General features: G+C 40.2%; 1 protein-coding gene across 3 annotated transcripts in view; it reads left to right on the top strand.

Moving 5' to 3' along the window:
* Positions 1-8,562: 8,562 nt before the first annotated feature.
* NRG3 (neuregulin 3) overlaps positions 8,563-22,822 on the top strand; it is a 915,071-nt gene continuing 900,811 nt past the window's right edge. For all 3 annotated transcript variants that reach the window (XM_065407905.1, XM_065407904.1, XM_065407903.1), the window contains exon 1: positions 8,563-9,271. In XM_065407905.1, coding sequence (XP_065263977.1) covers positions 8,563-9,271 — 709 coding nt within the window. The remainder of the gene's footprint in view (positions 9,272-22,822) is intronic.

Genomic DNA, 22,822 nt, shown 5'->3' with positions numbered 1-22,822 from the left:
TCCAGACCTGGAAGAGGTCTAGGCATTCTCAAGGTGTATTTGTTGTGTATTCAAGTCTTGTAACTGCACAGTATCCTATTGCCAGGTCATTTGTGTAGTAGCAAAGGACAGGAGGCACTTATTCATTCATTCTAGACATAAAGCACCACACAGCAGTTACTGCAGGGGAGGGGAGATTAGGAAATAAAAAGAAATGATGCCAAGGACTAAAGGAATGGGACAACCACAATTTCCGTTGAGTCTTGGAAGTCTAGGAAGAAAGCCTTGTTCTGGAAAACAGGCTTCCTGGAAAAACTGGCTATAAAGTGATTCATAATGCTAAATAATTTAAAATGCCTTGGCTCCAGATGAGTGGTTATTTCATAGACTTCCTCACTTAGCGCTATCATCAAAAGGTCTCAATGCTTGGAAATATTTGAATTTTGGCTTAGGGCCCAATCCAAAACAGATTGCAGTCAATAGAAAGACTTACTTCCATTGATTGCACTGTACTTTGGATCAGCCCCTTTTGGGTAAGATTTTCAACAGTTATTTTATCCCTCCCTCTTCCCCTTCACACACACAGTTCAAGGATGGCATTCACACTTCTGACAGAGAGCTTGGGACTCAGAAAGTTTTGGGTGGTGTATGTATTTTAGTATGGGCTGTTGCACTGGATGTAGTACACACCAAGGGAATAGTTAAAAGTATTCACTATAGACCCCCATCCTGAAATCCTTATTGAGCTTTTCTGTAGGGGCCAATCCTACACCACCCAAATCAGTATCAAACATCTCTTTAACTTTGATATTAAAGGACAAGGGCTTTGGTCTTTATCAAGGCACAACTCCCATTGATATAAATGAGAATTGTTATTGAGTTAAATGTAGAATTAGCTCAGAGACATCACTAAGGGCTAGTCTACACTACCTCCATCTAATTTATGCAACTACATTCGTTAGATCTACTTACTTTGGTGGTTACACTGTGCTGCGTCAATGGGAGAGCATCTCCCATCGACTTCCCTTACGCTTCTCGGGGAGATGGAGTACACAAATCGATGGACGAGTACTCGCCCATTGATTTACATGTCTTCACCAGACCCGCTAAATCAACACTTGCTGCATCGATTGCAGCAGTGCCGATCTACCGGTAAGTGTAAACATGCCCAGAGAATTCTGTTTGGATAAAAACTGAGCAAGTCAACAAGATTTGTCCCATATAGTACTACATCCCTCCAAGTGATGTATTTTGCTTTATTTTTTCATGAGAACAGCTTCTTTTGTAATTGTTAATATAGTTCTTGTTTGTTTGGGGGGTTTTGCTAACATTATGATGTATTCCAATTAGCCACTATGAAGTATTCCAAGATAGACATTTGAACAGTATATGTGCATTGGCAAGGCTTCCGTTGTAATTATAAATATTTAGTGGCAGCTCTGGCATTTACAAATAGACCTTGAATGAATTGAAATAAATGATGGCATGCTGGCTATCTAGGGACAAACAGCATATTTACATGCTGTAAAAGGATGGGTATATTTTACCCCCGTCAATTTAGTCCTAAGATTGTTATTCAGTGTTTATTTTGTAGTCTGAGATAGCAGATTTCTCTCCAATCTCTGAAATGAACTGTCATTCATTTCACACCTGTACTAAACTGACATAATGCTAACTGGCAGCGTGCTAACATACCAAATTGCCACCAAACTAGTTAGCTCAGCAGTGGAATTCTCACTCAGATTCTACTCGCAATGCTCACCACCTGCTGCCAGGGAACCTGTCAATACAATGCAAGGTTATAATACTGAACAAGCTAGGATTTACAGTATGTTGGGGGACACAGTACAAGTCACGTAGAACAAACTAACAGGGCAAAGCTTAGTTTGTCTGCCATAGCCAATGTCCAGTCTAAGCAACCAGGATGGAGAGAGAAGTAGCAGCTGGGAGCACTGAGAAATGGGAACAGTGTGGAACTAAGACTAAATGTCACATGGGAAAGGAATAGAATTATTCATAGAAATTTGAATGTGGGGGTAAGTGGCAGCTAAGAACGGAGAGATCAATTCAGGTTATGAGGGATGCATTAACTGTAGCTAGGAATGGGCCATTAGGGAGCCACGTATATTAGCTGAGATGGAGAGGAAAGTGATGGCTAAGTGCAGAAAAGGAACAAGAATATTGAGGAACCCACTAGGCTGAGGGAAACTGCCCATAAAATTTAATGTTCATATTATTGATAGCACCAGCCACAATTTCAATGCTTTTTGTTTTTGAAACTAACTTTTGTTTACAGTAGCATGTTGTCCACACTGTCAGGATCCAGTATGACAGAAATGTATTGTAGGAACTCATATAGTACATGTTTTCAAAAGACTGTTTCATGCTATCATAGAGAGAACCATAAAGCTGAAAAACTCTGGAATTCATGCTGCTCACATCATCTGGTACCATTGATGGTATTCATGAACTAAAAAATAATTTCAATTGTATTTGAAGAGTTGGGCCAAAAGTGGAAATACAAATCTGAATCTCTTCTATTTGTGTGTTATTGGATCTAAATCCTTGGATATGAAATTACCACTGTTTGCTTCTGGGTTGGCTCTGCTACTAGAAGGGGATTATTTGGGAATCTATTAATCTGTTTTCTAATTTTGGGTCAGAAACGGCTCAATTTTGTTTGTTTTATTAACAACTATGTGTATTATTGTAGCAACCAACATGGAGGCCCATTTACAATCAAAAGAAAGAAGACAAACAGCAACAGACAACCAAAATGGCTGAGGTATGCTTCCTTTTCTGAAACATCAGCCTATTTAAAATAAATAAACGAAGATTCACTCCTTTTTATTTATCCCCTTTCCCAATGGAAGTTATCCTCTTCCTTTACTTTGAACCAAAAATTTGCCTATCCAGAATTTTTTTTTCCCCAGGGGCACATCCTCCACACAACACTTTCTTAGTAAGAGCATTCTATGTGATGAAGTCACAGAAGTCTGAACAAACAAAGCTTGTAAAAATGTGCTGACCTTTATGCTACCATGTTTTTTTGTTCCCGTCCCAGAGGGACTTCAGGGCCTTTTTAAAGCTATTCCCCAGGAAGGTAGTGGGTTGGGGATAGGTCTCCTACCCACATAGTTGGGATGCATAGGGAAATCCTGCTGAGAGCTACCTCAGAACAACTGGAGTCAAGGTCAAGGTCTCAGCCTTTATCTGATTACCTAAAAGATTCCCTAAATTTCCATGATGAAGACTCTGGATGGCAACTCCACTCTCAGGCAGAATGGAACTTTTCACGGTAAGGATCAAGCTCATCTATGCAGGAGACAGAGCTTTCTCAGCAGCTGCTATGACACACTGGAACGTACTCCAATGAAAACTAAGGGTTATCACAAGCCTCCACAGAACAAACACAACCCCAAGGTCATAACAAAAGGAAGAGGCCCTGTTATAATTGTCTTAAATGTGTGCACTGTCACACGCACAAACAGCTAATGCCCTTGACTGATAAAGAAACAAATCCATCGCAGAGCTATGCAGCACCATAAGTGTGCACCAATGTTCCCTTTTGCATTTCCAGAACCTTTACAAAATGTGAAGGTGTCCCTTGGCTCAGGCAGATGTCATCCAGCCAAGATGTGTGCGCATATGGGATCACTGCTTTCCCTTGCCTGCTGGGAACTAGGACCAGCGTGAATGTGGGTGGGATCTGGCTGCCTGTACAAAGTTTGTAAACCAGACATGTCCTAAGCCAGGGGTAGGCAACCTATGGCACGTGTGCCGAAGGCGGCACACGAGCTGATTTTCAGTGGCACTCACACTGCCCGGGTCCTGGCCACCGGTCCAGGGGGCTCTGCATTTTAATTTAATTTTAAATGAAGCTTCTTAAATATTTTAAAAACCTTATTTACTTTACATACACAATAGTTTAGTTCAGGGGTCGGCAACGTTCGGCACGCGGCTCGCCAGGGTAAGCACCCTGGCAGGCCGGGCCAGTTTATTTACCTGCTGACACCACAGGTTCGGCCGATCGCGGCCCCCACTGGCTGCAGTTTGCCGCCCCGGGCCAATGGGGATGGCGGGAAGCCGCAGCCAGCACATCCCTCGCCCGCGCCACTTCCCGCTGCCCCCATTGGCCCGGGACAGCGAACCACAGCCAGTGGGGGTCGCGATCGGCCAAACCTGCCGTGTCAGCAGGTAAATAAACTGGCCCGGCCCGCCAGGGTGCTTACCCTGGCGAGCCGCGTGCCAAACGTTGCCGACCCCTCATTTAGTTATATATTATAGACTTATAGAAAGAGACCTTCTAAAAACGTTAAAATGTATTACTGGCACATGGAACCTTGAATTAGAGTGAATAAATGAAGACTCGGCACACCATTTCCGAAAGGTTGCTGACCCCTGTCCTAAGCCTACTCAGTATGAAAACAGCCTCCTTTCCCCCCTTCACGGATGTGTTGCAGTGTGCAGCAGCCAATGATTACATGAATTGTGTTTGCCACACTGGCAATCAGATGGGTGTAGAGGCAACACCAGCAAGCTTTCACCTACCAGGTGCTCACTCCATGACATTCTGCACCTACTCAGCTAGTAACTGACTTCCCTTTTTCCATGGTCAGTGATTTTGGGGTATGTTTTCATGATTCAAAGCAGGAACAGGTATGTGAGGTTTCCCAAAATAACAGTAGGCACAGACACTATATAGAATAATATAATTTATGGGAAATTAAGTCCTTTCTTCCCTCTTCAAGTACAATCCTGATCTTCTCACTGCCCTGGCATCATGAATCTTTCCAGTGTTTTCCCATGTTAGTATTCATGAATTTGCCTCTATGGTCCACTAAGCCTTGCAAAATCAGCCAATAGTAACCTTTTCAGTTCTGTTACTCATTTTCCCCTGGGGGGGGGGGGGGCAAAGTGATGGGGTATAAGTGCCAGCAATGGCCCACACACCATTTGGAAACCCCATGCCTCACAAACCAGCACAACTACAACCCTGACAGTAGACTTTCCAACCCCACAGTGGTTTGCAATGGACCTATAGCTGCCTGGTGTAGCCACAGACAATAACAACCCACTTCTAAACCAGTATAGCTTCCATGAATCAAGTGTTCTGGCACCAGAGGATTGTGCAAGCTCATCAGACAGATCCATGAAGGTCTGTTTTCTCAATTCTGAAGCTACTGCTGGTCTTTCCAGGTTTCCAAAATGATGTCATTTCACCACACTGAGCTGGTTCTCCCATACCAGAAGTCACAGTCCAGTAATGGGCATACCATGGCAATACCGGCATTCACCAGCTCTCTCTCATGCAAGCTGAATGAATTGTCATTGACCCTCAAGGTCAGCCATCTTTGATGTGTTAGAAAGTTATACCCAAATTCCATCCAGCATCTTGCCATTTACCTACTCCGCTGCATAAATGTGTATACTGCGATCAGGAGTAGAATCAGATCATCATCCAGTTGCTCCAGGTCTTCCACCCAGTTTTTCAGGGAATAGCAGTGAGGGGCAACATGATCAGGAACTCCCATCGGCAAATGTAAAGGGGGTGGACAGTACCAACACAACAAAAGAAAATGGTTCCTCGTGTGGCTCCCTGTGATGCACAGAACCCTGGTATGGTAGCATTAATGTCACATACCTACAACAGCAGTGTGAACATAAGTATATGTGTGTACACAGCATTTACATGGGTCCACCACAGCATATGTGGACTCTCGGGCATGAGTATGGGATGCAACCAGGAGCATTTACATGATCCAGTACTTGGGTATGTGGAGACATAGGCTAAATGAAATATGTAGCATTTGGATATTAATTAATATAAGGTTAAAAATAAAGTATACAGTACATAGCACAATTGCCACAACTCCAGGAGAAGGGAGAACAGATAGCCTAGAATACAGAATGAGTAGGAAGAAAGTAAATAAACCTATGAAAAGTATAATTTGTGAATTCACCCAGGATGCAATTTAACAAGCGTGCACTGACTTTTATAAACTGATTTTAATGCTAATATTAATTCTTTCAGTAGACAGGTAATTAAGAAGAATTTAGAGTTTGTATTTTTACATATATCTTAGTTGTTTCACATCCTTAGACAAAATACGAACTTTCTACTCATAGGGACTAGTCTTCCCCTTACTTAAAGTCAATAGCAAAACCTTCATTGACTTTAGAGGAGCAGGATCAAGCTTATATTGCTTGAAAAGCATACCTTGTAAAAATGATGGATGAAATCTTGGCCCCATTGGAGTCTATGACAAAATTCCCATTGACGTCTAAGATTTCACACTATACTATTTCTTTTATTAGAGATCGATTAGGCATTTGAGCAACGGACAATGTCTACACTCTTATTCATGGACTAATGATTTCTCCCCATTTTCTTTCTAAATGCTTTCTCATCATCATTATTTCCTACTTAACAATTGGCTAGGAATGTGAACATTCAGATTTCTCCAAGGCCACCGTTAGCTCTTCTCCACAATGCTTTCTTATTAGGAAAAATTTGAAAAGCACCTCTTCCTGATATGTCACTTCTGCTGCTTTCTCAACTGTTATCAACCCAGGAACATCTATCCGGAGGCAGGTGCTACACTCATGGAGGGCCACAGAGGTTTAACTAACTCCCAGACCTGCTGAATCTAGTCTTAATATTTTATTTTAAATACTACTAAAATATACCTTGGGGGGGGGGGGAAATCAAGCAAGACACTGCACAGTTTTAAGGTTTTTTCCTATTTCCTATATTTATTTACTGCATATATATGAATAACAAATGTTTCCTATTTTATTTCTATTATGTCTGCCAGATTAACTTCCGGTATAAATGTTATACACATAGTCTAATAAACGGCTAAGGAAATGTCAGTGATGTATCAATACTAACAAACATTAATGAGAGAAATAAAGTAAAAGAGGATATTAAAAGCAATATTTTAAAGAGAATTTTCTTTAAAATCGGGAATAAGGGATCTAGTGAAATAAAATTACCCCTTTGTCATTGACTCTTCAACTAGCTTCATGGCTACTTTAAGGTTTTCCTAGTGAGAGGACGTAAACGACACCTTGGTCTCAGCATTGGGTTTAAACTCTCTTCTGAAGGAGTAGATCAAAGAACTGCAGTAGTTTCAATAGAGAAACTTGACAGGCAGCATCTTGACAGACAGACCATCACTTTGTTATCGGTTTCATCAGCGGCTACTCTGTCTTCTGAAAGGAGCATCAATTTGTTGCAATTCTCTATTAATTTCATTTTTCTTTAGGGAAACTCTCTTAAACCACTACAACCCCTCCTTACTAGTTTTCAGAAATTAACAGTGTCAGGAAAGTATCTCTTGCAAACTCCGTTTATGATTTTTCTCTAGCAATCCTCTATAAAGGTGTCTCCACCTCCCTCATACACACACCGACCCCTGATCTCCCCCCCCCCCACACACACACGTCTCTTCTACCATGCGGCAACACACCATGATCCTATTGGATTAATACACACGCAATATAGTTTCAGGATCTGATTGGGAAAACAAAACCAAAAAAAAAAAAAAAAAAAAGCCCACCCTAGCTTGCCATATACCTCCCGAGGGGTTTGCCTGGATCATTTATTTATCTTGTGCGCATTAAGAAACCACCATTAGGCTGTGGTGGGAGGTGCTTTACTTTCTGAGTGCCAGCCTGCCTCTTTTGCACTGCAATAGGAATACACAATCGAACTGAAGCTGCAAGCTTGGCAGGAGCCGCCTGGTGCGTGCGTGTGTGTGTGGTTGTTGGTTCTGTCTATCGATCCAGCTCTCTGCGTGTGTTTTCTGATATATATATTTTTGCTGGCGTTTTATTTAATTTTTATGACTATTTTATTTTATTTTTTTAAATCCTTGCCTGACTTTGATTGCAGCTTGGACTTAAGTGCCGCTGAGCTGCTGCTTGGAGGAGAAAGAGCGAGCGAGGAAGCTCTGTCTCCTTTCCCTCCGCTCTGCCTTCGGATTGGTCTCTCTCCTAAAGTGCTGTCCAAGGGTTGGCTGCAGGGCTGCTGAATAACAGGTGCATTTTGCTGCTCCGTCGCCTCTCAAAGAAGCAGCCGAGGAATGCTGGTGCATCTGATCTGTGGATAAGAAGGAGCAAAGGGGGGAAGGGGGGGATCCTAACCCGACCCAGAAAGAGGAGAGCTGCCAGTGTGTAGGAATGTGGCTCATCGTTGCTGGATCCGGATGCTTGGCATAAAAAAAAAAAAACCTGGACGCTGATTCTTGTGACTTATTAAAAACAAAGGGGGATCTGAAGAAGAAGAAGAAAGGAAGTGGGGAATAAAAGCGAGCAGGATGCTCCGACTGCTGCTGCTCAAGGCTGAAGCGAACCTGGTGATTTAGCTGATTCAGCAGCTGCTGGAGGAGGTTGCATGAGGAGCCGTGGGGGGTTTCTGGGGCTGGAGACATGTCCCCTGACTGACTGACAGACTGGGAGACCGATCGCTTTCCCTTCCCTCTCTCTCTCACCTGCCCGTCTGCATGCTGCTTTCCCCAGCAGCAGCTTCTCCCTGATGTCTTGTCTTTCCCTCCGGGGGGGTGAAAGGCACCTAGGATGAGTGAAGGGGCTGCCTGCGCCTCCCCACCTGGTGCTGCTGCTGCTGAGGAGGGGGCGGCGGCGGCGGCTGGGGGCCCGGACGGGGATGGGGCTCCCGACCCCCCCAGGGAGCTGCGATGTAGTGACTGCATCGTCTGGAACCGGCAGCAGACGTGGCTGTGTGTGGTGCCTCTTTTCATCGGCTTCATCGGCTTGGGGCTCAGTCTCATGCTGCTCAAGTGGATCGTGGTGGGCTCCGTCAAGGATTATGTCCCCACCGAGCTGATGGATTCCAAAGGGATTGGGCAGGACCCCTTCTTCCTCTCCAAGCCCACCACCCCGCCGAAGAGCATGGAGACCACCACCACCACCACGTCAAGGACACCCAACCGGATAAGCACCCGCTTAACCACCATGACCCGGGCACCCACCCGCTTCCCGGGGACCCGGGTCCCCATCCGGGCGAGCCCCAGATCTACCACTGTGCGCCATACAGCTGCCCCCCCTACCAGTCTCTCCACCACGGTCCCCTTCAGCACCACCATCCTGACCTCCCGTCCGCTGCCCGGGACCCCCAGTACCCAGCCAATGCCCATCTGGCCCACTGCGGCATACGCTACCTCCTCCTATAAGATCTATGTCCACGACTCTGCTCCATCCTGGACCTTATCTCCCTTCCAGGAGTCCACCACCACCACACCAGAAACTAGCACTAGCCCCAAATTCCGTAAGTAAAGCGAAAACTGCCTTGCCTTTGGGCACCCCCCTTTTCACCGCACCCCCACACCTGGTTTAGTCTTTGCATGACTTCAAGAGCCAAGCTGGTGGTGTTTCTAGTTTGGATGCTAATGTCTAGTATGGCAGGCAGACAAGGGTTAGCGTGCAATTACTGACACTGCAGAGCTGCTGGAAAGCTCTTAGATTAAGTTTCTGCCTCTCTTTCCCCCCTCCCCTCTTTACCCCCGTTCCCCCCCGGCAAGTTCCCTGTTTGTGTGATGGATGTTCACACAGTAGCAGTCATTTGAGGTGGAGATATCTCACTATATTTTATAGGAAAGCAGCAGTCCCTCTTTCCCCACAGCTTGGTCCAAGGAAGGGCTGTTGAGAAATCAGTGGTCAGAAGGGATAAGTGATGATCCAAAATTTGGTGGTGGCTCTGGAGAAAGGCGCTAGCACTAATTCTGTGGCTGCTGAGATGAAGTGAACTGGTAGACTGATGTTTGGTGCTCCTCACATAGGGTGTGCTAAGGTGTGGGTGACAATGAGTGAGTTTCCTTTAGCCTTCCAGGCGGTCGTTAAAAAAAAATCTTTAAATATAAAATGTGATCCAAAGCAATCTCCCTTTCCTTGGTGCCTGGCTGTTGAAAAGACCCTTAGGCAGTGCTCTCCGAAAGGGACATGAGCCCACCCCCTGAATATGAATAAACGCTCAAATATGATCCAGTCTCATCTATTTGCCATCCACCACCTCGGCAGATTACTGCCATCATTGACCAGCTCTTAGAAAGGGGGGTGTTTAATTTCCCTGAATGATGTTTGGTGGCTGACTCTTCCCACCAGCCAGATCGCAAAGCGAAGGATTCTGGTTTAATTTGAAAATTAATTTGGATCGGGGACCTCTCCCTGCCGGCTGTGAAGGTTATCTAGGACGAACGGCAATCTCTGCCAGCGGAACTTCTGGGCAGGGCCGTTTAGTAAAACGATTAATTATACTGTATTAGAGTCTTGTGTGTTTTCTTGGCTACAGTCTAGGAAACGAGGCGCTGTGTGTCCCCCATTAGTGGCTTCTGCTAGGCACGTCAATTCAATTGATTGTTATCAGCGGAATCGCTTTTGTAGCCCGTGGCTCCCCTTTTTGCATGCTAATCTGTGGTTGTTCCGCTGGAGGATTTGGTTAGTTAGTCATTTAAACTTTTTTTCCCCATTACATCTATTTGCTGATAAGCTCCGGGATAAAGAGTCCATATGCACAGCAAACTGATGCCGTGCATTGGCAAACCAGGCAGAAGAACGGTAAATCTGAAGGGGGGGCGAACACAGCTGTCACTAAATCAGAATGGCAAACACGGCAATAACTCGCTTCTCCACCCTTTGATCAAGGTAGGCGAGAGAACCTTCCTTTAAAGGTGCATCTGGCAAAAGGAAGTTGGAGGTTACTATCAGGAAAACCTTTTGTGGAAGAGCTCCAGGACTGCCACTCTCATTTCTGCGCATAGAGATGTTTCTGAAATAAACATTTTTTTCTTTTCCTTTTGTCCCAAGGGTGCCTGATTTTCATCCCATCCGCCTGTGTTCAAACCTTGTATAAGGCAACAAAGCTATATGGCTTTTCAAACTGCATTGACTTTTGTAGGGTTGAAATGCTGTACGTTGGCTCAGGGCTTCTGCCAATATTTAAATATTACTGTGCCATCTTGTAATCCATTTCCAGCTCTCAGTCCCATCTTTTGGGGTCTTTAGAGAAATCCACTGTAATTTCCCTCCCTCCACACAGTCTCCCTATGCACTAAAGCGGACACAAGGCTTATTAATAAATCATGATCAGCTGGCAGGACCAGTCCAAACCAAGACAAAAAATCAACAACAACAAAATCTTGAGCTGGTTTGAGCACTCACACAGATTTATAAGCAATATTTGTTCCCTTAAATTGCTAATACCAGATAGACCAGGGTGTTTCCCCTTATTAAATACCACTCCCTTATAGGATGAAATGGAAGAAGTGCAAATCCATCAGAAATTGACCCTGTTTGAGTGCATTGATAGCAGAGATTATCATTAACGGAAGATTAAATAGATTACATAAAAAAGGATTTGAATTTATAGGGCATGTGGATATTTTTTAAGCCCTCAGCTTCATATAATCTTTCTCTGAGGTTGCAGTATCAACTGGGGAGAAGGAAATGTAATCTCTCTTTCATGAACTACTGACAGTGTGTGACCCTATGACCCAATATCCGCATCTTCCACTTGCTTTGATTGTGATTAACAGGTCTTGTGAGAAAAGGAACTCTCTCTTTTTTTTTAATTCAGCTTCAGTTTCCAGGTTGAGCTGCCTGTTCTTTCTCTGCCCATTGCCTCAGCTGCTATTAAAATGAAAGTCATGGGTCCTGTTGTATCATGTGAATACAAATATGATATGACAAGGCTGGTGCCCTGGCTTTCAAGACAAGTGCAGACCCTTGTTTGATCCTCTGCCTTGGAAAGGCACAAGTGTAGGCAGGGGTCATAGATCATTTAGCATTTCACAGTTTACAAAAAGAGCTTTATCCAGATTGTTTTGTGTTGCAGTTTATTAAACCATTTCAAGATGTGATAACACTGGGCTTGGAATGTGACTTTGGAAAACAGAAGGCAAGTCTGGAGGTATTTGTTCAGAAAACTGGATTTATGTCCATTTAGTGTAAGTGTTAAAAAAAGATCTTTGGTGGTGGTGGGGAGGATGTTCATCTGCAAAGATATCAGGAAGTCTCTCTGTTTTTGTGGATGTGTAGGATGAAAATCATTCTTGGTTCGGTTTTGCTCACAGACAAGTTATCTATTTGCTGTTTTGAAAGTTCTTGATGAAATTCCTCCAGGTTCTGACCAAGCAAAAGCTAGTTGCTTATCAGTTCACAAAAAATAGTACTTAATTTGGTGTTCAAAATAAAAATCAGTCACTAATCTAGAATGACCATCTAGCTTGGGTATAAGAGGAACTTACCTACTAACTGAAACATCCATAAGGCTTCATTTTTATTAAACATTGGTTTCATGTTTAAAGTATCATGCCCTGATTTTTTTCTATATGCCTTTTTCTTGATATGCTGGGTCCTTCAGAAATGTTATTATATATATGTTGAGATGTTGTACTTGAAATTATTCACGCATGGATTCAGCTATGCAATGACATGGTGCTTCCTCTTGTATCCATACACCAAGAAGCTCAGGTCAGGCAGCCCTGGCTCGTATAATGCATAATAACCAAGAAGAGAGATGTTACAGAACTCCTAATCAATACCTTTTGTGAAATCCAATTGAGAGCTTTTTTTTTTAAATCAGTGCAGACTGAAACCCTAGTATATTTTGATTTTCATTGGTCTTAATATAGGATTATAAGACTTTTTCTGCTTTAATCAGTTATGCAAAGCATGTCCTTTATCTGCTTATTTTGCACAACATGGGTTGACAAAACAAGCCTGGCACCTGAACTAGTGCCATCAGCATTGGTTTCATTTCACAATGGATTAAGAATTTTTTTTTCACATTAAGGGTGGTATTTAATAAATGGCATGGGAGGGCTTTTACCAAAGAAATTCCGTGTGGAAATCCTCTCCCTGTTATGTGTAGGAGATGTCAGACCCTCATGAAATGTGATCAGCTCTTTCCATGGCTCAGAAATCTTCTACCCACACTTGACCTGATCCTTGAAACACTTACCTGTGCTCTCAACTTTATTACCATGGGTAATCCCTAAAATCAATGGGACTACCCATGGTAGTAAAGTTAAGCAGGCTCACAAGGGTTTGCAGGATCAGGATCTTACTTTATTAACCAGTTTGCAATGCATTGAGGGCTGATGAACCAAAGAAAACTAGAGCCTGAAAGGCAGTTGCTTCCTCTACCCCTTTTACACACACACACACACACACACACACACACACAGCAAACTTTTGTTTTCCCCCAGCTGAAACAATCAGTAGATAAAGGGATACTGTGGTGATAACAATCATGCATTTAAAAATTACTTAGCCACCAAGTAATAAATGGGAGTAATTAAAATTTAAGTTGATTTTCACCAATTTCTGAGGCCTTCTTGCTTTTTTGTGTTTCCATCAACGTGGACAGTGGTATTAGACTTGTTAATTTCATTTTCTATTTATAGATAATTTTCATTTCTGGTAGTTATGCGCTAGCACATTATCATTGTGTCTGACGTTGATTACTCTGCAGTGGAAGGTTTAAATAAAAATATACAAATACCAACATATTAATGTTTTAAAAATATCTTTAAATTTTGATTTTAATTATACTCAAATTATAGTTTTACACTTAAAAATACACTTAAAATTAGAAGCTATATAGAACATTTGGTGTTAAAAATCAATATAAAACAGTCATCAATTATATAGCTTTTTGGTTTTGCCATTGAATACCATAAGAATATAACTTTATAATAACTTTCTTATAATAATTTAACCATATATTATATTAATGGATAGTAAGTGAGAATGTAATTGTGTCCAAGTGGAGTAGTTTTAAATGGTTGTGAATTATATATATTTCCTACTATACTATACAATTCTTCTTTTTATTCAAGTCTTTAACAAAGGTTATTGGAAATATCAAGATAGAGGAAGAATGCAATAACAATTGAGCAGTACATGCGAATGGAAAACAGATGACTTATGTCCTGTAGAAATTGTTTAGATTCATAGATCAAACTAAATATTGATTAATTTGTTTGGTTCAGGATTCGTACACTATATTTCAACCAGTTACCCTAATTATGGAAGGAAAGGGACCTTAATGTTTCAAATTATTATGCTGCCTTTTAAGATTGAAGTGGGGGGCTACAAGGCTATTCATTAGGGTGATATAATCTGTGATGTTTGGTAGAAGTAAAGGTTTCCTTTTTTTCATAGCACGTCTTCCCATTAGCAACTATACAAGGACTATATATGATATATGTTGACAACAATATACTGTTATAAAAGTATTGACATATCACAAAATATTACCCTAAAGTAATGATAATGGTCTGTGCTAAACCACAGAAAATACAAATTCAAAATTAAGGCCAAAAAATCGGTCTCTACCCACCTTATTGTGTCTAGCTGTTGCAGCACACATGTGACTTTACAGCATGTGACCCACGGTTCAGAGACCTGCAGAAATACCCAATAAAAATAGGGATTGTTATGATTTGGATTCAGCTTTCCTTCTGAATTCTTTAGTATTTGTTGTTTTCAGGAGGTATTTAACATTACTTTTACACAGTTTTGTGTTGTTTAATTTTGTTTGTTTCTCTTACCATTTATTTGGAAATAAAATAAAGAAAAAGAAAACATGCCAATGAAATTACATGAAGTTGTTAACAACAATTTGGAGACTCTTATGAATTGCTCACATGAAAGACTTCACTGGTTGCACAATATTGGGCTGTTGAGTGAGCACGGTGGCTGTATATGTGGACAAGTACCTGCACTCTGTATGTCTCCTGGCATTTTTTTCTTAACTCTTCTTTTGCCGTAGTTTGAACACAGTGTCTCACGCCACCCATATATATATAAATATCCATTACATATCAGCAAAGGGCCTTCAGGGTTGTTCTGAACTCATGGTCAGTGTATATGAAGCAAGAAATCTGTTGCAAAAACATTGATTGTTTGAAATTGTTTGTTGTGCTGCTAGTCCTTGCAATATAGCTGATAAAAATCAGCTATGCTTTCCTACTTACTAAGCTAATCTGTGGTAGGCCTTGCTGCAGTTGCCATTGGGGGCCAAAATCATTTTACATCAAGCCCCGCCTTCACAGTTTGACAGTTAATGTTTAGATGTGTTGGTCAGTATAAAAATCAATATTTCATTACAAAGGAAATGGCATATAGTGAGTAGGTGGGAAGCAGAAAAAGAAACAAAACAGTTTATGTAATGCAATCTATGTAATTCTTATTATGCTGGTAACTGATCCTTTGAACAGTCATGTGAGGGTAACAGATGTCAAACCCTGTGCCTTAGTAGGGAGGCTATTCTTTAGAATTCTTCCTTACAAAACCCTGGTGACTCTCCTTGTTTAGAATTACATTTCCCAGAATTCTATTCACTCAAGCCTCTCACACTCTTTCTCCACCCCCACCCCACTCCTAACATCCAGCCATTGAGTGGAGTGTTTCCTCAGGAGAAGAGGTCTCTTTCAGGGTGTTCTCAGATAAGCCTGCCAAAGCAGTGAGTATGTTCACACCCACAAATGAGAAAGAGAATGAACATGCAAACAGAATTCAAGGTAACAAGTGGCACGGCAATTGTTTTTGTACTTGTTGTTTAGCAACAAGCTCCTTCTCCTGGTGAAAATAAATCCTCAAGAAAAAGAGATGGGTAGCCCTCAAAAAGGATGGGAAAATAGAAAAGAGCAGTCTTTAGTCATCATTCCCACTAGAAGGTGCTTGACAAATGTTTAGTTGTATCATGCTTTTCCAGCCTAAAATAGGCCTGGCTGGGAGGTATGGTTTTATTTATGTCATGCTTAGATATATTCTCAGCTTTTCTGCAAAAGCATAGAAAGGTAAGCACAGGGTGTAGCTGAATCTATTTCCTGTGATTTCATCAGTTGCTAACTTATGTCTGTCCCCCACAACAGATGGAGTCAAATTGTGTTTAAAAATACAAATGGACTTATATAAAGTTTAACAAACATGGAAATGTTTGACCAAAGCTTTAACATTTTTAAAAGAAAGTCTTCTATCCTCAGAAATCTAGTATTATGTATACTTTCCATAAGATATTTGGCAGCCGTGGTGCAAATACAATCATTCAAAGACTATTTGAAGTTCTATTTTTATAATTTTTATTGATTCTGTGCTCCTGAATCTCTTTGCAGTTTTTTATTTTTTATTGCTAATTCATAGGCGAGGTAGAGCTTGCTCGAACCTTCAAAACCCAAATTGAGCTCAATTTATCTGGTTTCAGATTTCATTACAAATTGAAACTCAGACCAACTAAAATACCTGAGAATTGTGCTTTAAGTTTTGTGTTGATTTTGTAATTTTTTTTTTTTTGCTTCAAAGTAACTGAAAGTTTTGCATGAAAATAAAATTGAAACTTTAAAGCAGAGATTAGACAGGGTTTGGGAGCCTAGACACTGCAATGACTGCCTAAATAAATGGGTGAATAGGTAGATATATGGAGGTGAAGTCTCACCTCTCTACTTCTGGCTTTACTGAGTTTTAAGGATTCTTTGCTCTACTGAATTTAAACTGCTTGTCTACCCTGTGTAATGTGACCCCCACCTCCAGTTTGTATTTTGCACTACATGATTGGTCCACAAAACACAGGAGGCTGGCACTTGAACCTTGATAATATGTGTTGGAAAAGATGATGTTCCTAGTCTATAGAAAAATGAATTAACATTTTAAAAGCTTTTTTGAACAGATCTCTCATAGAAGCATTTTGTAACTTTGCAACATAATCTGGAAAAAATATATGCAGCCAATGATCTATGGAAATTTTGTGCTTATCTGGCAAAAATATGCTGAAGAACCTCAATTTGCAATCTTTAACCTAGAGACTGATATAGCTCCCAATCCTGCAAACACATGTTTAACTTTAAGTGAGCAGTGCAATACATTTCAAAGTTATATACACACACACACACACACACACTAAAATGTTTGTATAAACACACTTGACTTTAAATGTGGTTTTCTTACTTTTGGCTGTTTTTAGGCAGTTAGCAATACTTAAATGTGGTTATTAGTATTCAGTTTTCCATTGGGAGGTCATCTTTATTTTGTTCAGTACTATATTGAAAAAAAGTCTCTTCCTCTTCACCCCCCCCTCCCCAAATAGTTTATAGTAAACTTTCATCTTTGTGTGATGTAATTGCTTAGTTCTAGACCAGGGGCTCTCAACCTTTCCAGACTACTGTGCCGCTTTCAGGAGTCTAACACAAAAGTGTCACAGGATACTATTACTGAAAAATTGCTTACTTTCTCATTTTTACCATATAATTATAAAATAAATTAATTGGAATATAAATATTGTACTTAAATTTCAGTGTATAGTATAGAGAGCAGTATAAACAAGTCATTGTCTGTATGAAATTTTAGTTTGTACTGACTTTGCTAGTGTGTTTTATGTAGTCTATTGTAAAACTAGGCAAATATCTAGATGAGTTGATGTGCCCCTTTGAAGACTCTACATACCCCCAGGGGTACATGTATCCTTGGTTGAGAACCACCTGTTGTAGACCACCAAGAGTCATCTCAGGATTTTTTTGCATATTGATTTTAACCGATAACCTCAAATCCAAGCTTGATTCTGTATTACAATGGTCAAATACCAGGTGTATGGATGCTACTGCATGCATTGGTTTTGGGGGTTTTTTTGTTTTTTTGTTTTGGTATATCTTTCTTTGCTGAGTTTGTAGGCAGAAATGTGTTAACACTGATTCTTTCAAAAGACATTTCATGTTCGTAATGCTTTTGGAAACTTTAAAGGTGACCCGCTCCCTTGATGTATTTTCAGATTTAAGTAATTGTTATATCTATGTCATTAAACTACATTCATATTTGTTATTTCACAACATCATTGTTATAAACCTCAGGATTTTAGTTCATTATGAGCTGAGACTTGATTGCTGGTTGTTACCAGATAGAGGGGCTGTAGCACTGTGTAACAGCAAACCATTAAATTAGTATTAATAGCAAAGAGCTTCTTTTCCAGATCTGATCATTCTCACTGATGTCAGAACTTGTAAAGCAAGCCATTGACATAAGATAGAGTTATTCTGTTGGAGTGTCTTCGTCGGTCTGTTTTAGTGGAACGACAAAGGTTATTTCTTATTTGGTTTGCAACTGATTTATGAAACAGGCAAGGAAGCCTGGAACTGCTGTTTCTAAATATAATCAGGATCTTAATGAAATCAATTGTCATATAGTTTGTATACAACCCTGTTACTAAGCTTTCAAAATTACCTTGCATTGTGCAACACTAAAATTTTACTCTTTCCCATATATGCATGCAATAAAAAAAAGCCATGTGAAATTTATGATAAATGATGAAATGCTATTTCCTATAATGTACTGAAAATGGCTGACTGTTGTAAAGCGCAAGTATCTCTATTACGTCTGAGTGACTAGATAACACTCAAAATGTTAACCATAAATAAATAAATAAAATGAAACCATCAAATGTGTTAGTACATAAATGGGCTTAGAATTATAGCTAAAATAGCAGTAAATTATTCATTTGGTTGGCTTTTGAACTGTTCAGGTAATAGCTACAAAATAAATAGCTTCCAATGGATTTCTCAAAGTATTCTTGTTACAGATTTTAGGGGTGCGGGGGTGTCTGTGGGAGAGTTAATGCCTTCTTTAAATCTGTGAATGACTCTGCAATAGAGAAACAGGATTTTTGTTTGAACCTTGTGGAGATAAGCTGCACCAAAATGTTATGGTAATTTTTTCTTCATTTAATAGTATCTGAGATAAAGGTTTTGCAATGGCAGAGTTCAATAGGCCAGGAAACTTAACTGAGTGGATTATCCTGATGAAATTTCAGTGCTACTGACTTAGGCTGGAGGTGGTTTTATAATTATTCCACTGAGTGGCTGTTTCCCCAGGTTTCTGTTGTGAATGGCTTATTGCTATTACAGCGTATGTTTTATAAAGGGTTTACCAAATTTTAAAAGACCAGCTGTTCGTTCGTAACACTATCAATCTAAATAAATCAATCAAAAAAACAGAGGACAGGAAAATGCATGCTCAAAACTAGTAGAACTTTGTAAATTAGCAGTGTTCCTTGACTTGGTAAGTTACTGAGTTTATAGTGTAACCTTTATAAGATACCCAACTTTATAATTATTTTGTAGTTAAAAAACAATCAGAGGGATGCTGAACTGACACAACGTTTTCTGTTGTTAAACACTAATGGGGTGGTGGCATAATTTTTGCACAGTATATGTTGTCTGCCTCAACTGGCCACAGATTAGCCTACTACTGCTACCTGGTAAGGAGGTTACACTTTGTAGCTCAAACAGTAGTGTTCTGAGCTATGGAGGTAAAGACCCTGGATTCAAACCTTCCCAGTGACTTATGCGGAGGGTCATTACTTACAATGTATGACATACATACAAAATACAGAGGGTGTTCCATATGTTTACAATCTGAGGGCTCACTTTGTCTCTTCTGTATTGATGAAATGGAGGCACGCTACCTGAATCAGTGTCATGCCTTGTATCAATATGCCAAAGAAAAGGAATGATGCCTCCCAGGTAATGGAGGTGAGCAGATATAATACTAATAAATATCTGGAGCTTCTTATCTGTAGATCTGAAAGCACTTTACCATGGCAGTAAGTATCATTACACCCTTTTTTGTAGATGAAACTGTATGTTGAAGTGAGTATTGACAGAATATCCTTAGCCCAGCTCAGGGATGACATTGTGGAGATGTAGCTTCTGCCTGGCTCTCCTGTGTCCAATTTTACCCCTTGTTTTTGTAGGTACTAAGGAGGAGAAGGGTTCCTGGTACCCTCATCTCTAAAGCACCTCATAAGGGATGGCATAATTTAGCTCTAAATAAATAGAAAGAACAACAATTTTAAAAAAATGTTTATTTTAGTGAATATGAGGCGGTTGTAACATCTTGCAGAATTCTAAAGGGTTTAAGTCCTTTGCAGAGCTAGATTTAGGCCAGATATACATGAGTGAGATTTAAGATCAGTTTACAGTATATTTAAAAGAGAAATATTATGCTGGCATAATGACTGTTACTTTCACAATTTTTTTTTCCAAATTAGGATCATCCTGTCATCTCCATTTTAATAGACTGTATGCTGGTTAAACTACTTGTCATGAAATGTAAGCACTCTTTGGTCAATTGCTGAAATATTGCCTGTGTCGACTGAAATTTTAGTAATTGGATATGCCACATAGCATGATACACTCAGTGTTTACATACATTTTCTGAGCTTGACAGATTTAGGGTTTTGTAGCCAACTGCACCTCAGTTCCTGAGAAGTGCATATATAAATGTGAAAGTAACCCAGTTCCAGGAATTGTAGAGTAAAGGCTTCTGTACTCATTTCTGGCTTGCTCACAATTTATAATTTGGAAGGATGAACAGAGATATATTCATTTCTGATGATAGTTTAAAATACATTTGTCCTGATTTTAGCAGCGTTCTTGGCTGCTGAGCTTTGTTTCTTTTTAAAATGATGTATTTGTACAAAATGAAGACAGTAGGTAGGGGTCAACGTCCAACAGCCTTATAATAAAGAAATTATTATAGAAGAGAGCCTTACAATGAGGATAAAGTGTACTGGATTACCAAAAAAAAAAAAAAAATCTTTCCAATGAAGTATATAATTTGCAATGCTGTGAGGTTTTTGTCAGTGTAAAAGCAGTTGTGGATTTATTAGGGGGCTTATTTGTTGTTGTTTTTTAATGACAATCCCACAAAGAAGATGATGAAAGATTATATCCAATTAATTAAAAAATACATTGCTTCTTAAATAGTTCAAATGTAATTATTTAGTAACACGCTCTTAATATCCTAGTGGACCCTTAATTTTTGTTCTGGTTTTTATTTCTGTTTATTATTGCTGTCTGTGATGGCATACAGTCTTGGCCATTTTTTTCTTCTGTTTTTTTAAAAAAAACCAAATTTATTATAATTTAGGTATAGTATATTCTGAGATCTGTAGAATTAATATTATTATTTAGAAATTTCTTGATATAGCAACTTAAATTTATCCAGTACTTTACACATACAGAGAATTATTTCCTGCCCCAAAGAATTCGCATTCTAAAACAGATCAGATACACAACAGAGCAATACACCAAAGGATGAGCTAGGAGAATATATTGACAAAGAGAATGAGGGTCAGGATCCTTGGCAGAAGTTGGCTTTGAGAGGGGACAGGAAAGAGGGATGACAGGAACTGGGGGATTGTCCCAAATACAGCATGCTACTGGAAAGATGTAAGCACATATTTAACTTTACACAGCCTTGCAGTTAAGCATGTGGATAAGTCTCTGCAGGATTGTGGCTATGGAGGAGTGGGGAGAAGTACAAAGTGGGGCATGTGAGAGAGACCCTGAGTGTGTGATCTTGTGAGATGCAGAGCTCCTCCTGGGAAGTGGGCAGCAACACCTTGCTTTCAATGGGAGTTGCAGGATGCGTTAAAGGATTCCCTTAAGGAAGCCGGAGATTATAGTGTGTACCGAGAGTCTGTATGGTGAGCAGAGAGACGCCAGACCCTGAGTGCTTTAGCAGAGAATTAGAGAATGGCCTCCTATTCAGAAGTCCCCACAGAGGCCAGGATTTGATTCTGTTCTTCCTACAATGTATCTTGATCAGGTCTGGTAAATGAGGACCAAGAACTCCACAAGTTCAACTCAGCTCCACATAGAGTAAGATTGTGATGAGCATAAGCAGGGAGTGGGATAAGTAGAAAGAAACAAGATCAGAGGTGTAGGTGGGGTGAAGATGAAGCAGTTTCAGCGAATATGAGGAAAGGGTGATTGGTCAGTGTAGTGAGAATGGAAAATGAGTTTGTATAGAAGGAAGAGTTGAGAAAAAGGGGGAGTGACATGATGACAAAACACAGCTTGCTTCTGTTTCACTGCTGTTTCTTTTATATTCGGAGCTTTCTGTAACATGAGCCAAAAAAATTAGCATTCTCTAACCTATTGCAGATGTATGGGTCATGCATAGAACTGATAGAACTCTGTTGGGTCAATATAATCCTTAAACTTAAAAATGCTTTTAATCATGTTTTGACCTTTGGCTCCAAATCCTCTGTTGATGTAAATGGGTGCAGCTCCACTAACTTCAGTGTGATTTCTCCATGTACACCAGCAGAGGACTGATTGTCCCTGAGGCTGCAATGCTGTCGTGAAAGACTGTTAATCACCATCAAATAAATGAAGCATTTGTAGAAGAGTTTGTAATGGCTCCCAATAAACCACTGCCATATGTTTCTCAACTCTTTTAAAGTAAAATAATTGATTTGTCATTCCTGATATTCATCTCGAGAAAACAAAAATGAAGGAAATAGCATTTATGGGTCTGATTTTTAAACCATAAAGTATTTGAGGCTAAACATCTAATGTACTGTATAGTTAAATTTATATAATTGATTGTACCTTCTCTTGAACAATTTCCTAATGGCCAGAACTATTAGACTGGGAAATAGCATCTCAAGGGAAGCGAAGGAACCCCCATTGTTTGGGCCATTTAACACTGGACTAGAAAAATCACTTGAAAACCAGGATCAATCCTGCCTTAGTGCAGGGGTATGAATGAGACAACCGTCTCTAATTCCTGTGATACTTTTGATACTTGTGTTTCTCCTGCAATTAGATCAGGTTACGAGTGAGGGGCCTGATTATGCCAGCAGCTGCATGCATGCAAATCCCATTGAAATCTCTCTTATCTTTATTCTGTATTCCATTGCCATGGGCGATGTACTAATTATTGTTCTTAATATTGCCTTATATTTTGGAGCTACAATGTTAATCTAGTCATACTTCTTTTAACTTGGGGCTTGTCTACGCTACCGCTTAAGTTGATGTAA

Source organism: Emys orbicularis, chromosome 7 (assembly GCF_028017835.1).
Source record: "Emys orbicularis isolate rEmyOrb1 chromosome 7, rEmyOrb1.hap1, whole genome shotgun sequence".
Lineage (NCBI taxonomy): Eukaryota > Metazoa > Chordata > Testudines > Emydidae > Emys > Emys orbicularis.
The sequence above is the reverse complement of the archived record's forward strand: the minus strand, read 5'-3'. Positions and strand labels throughout refer to the sequence as shown.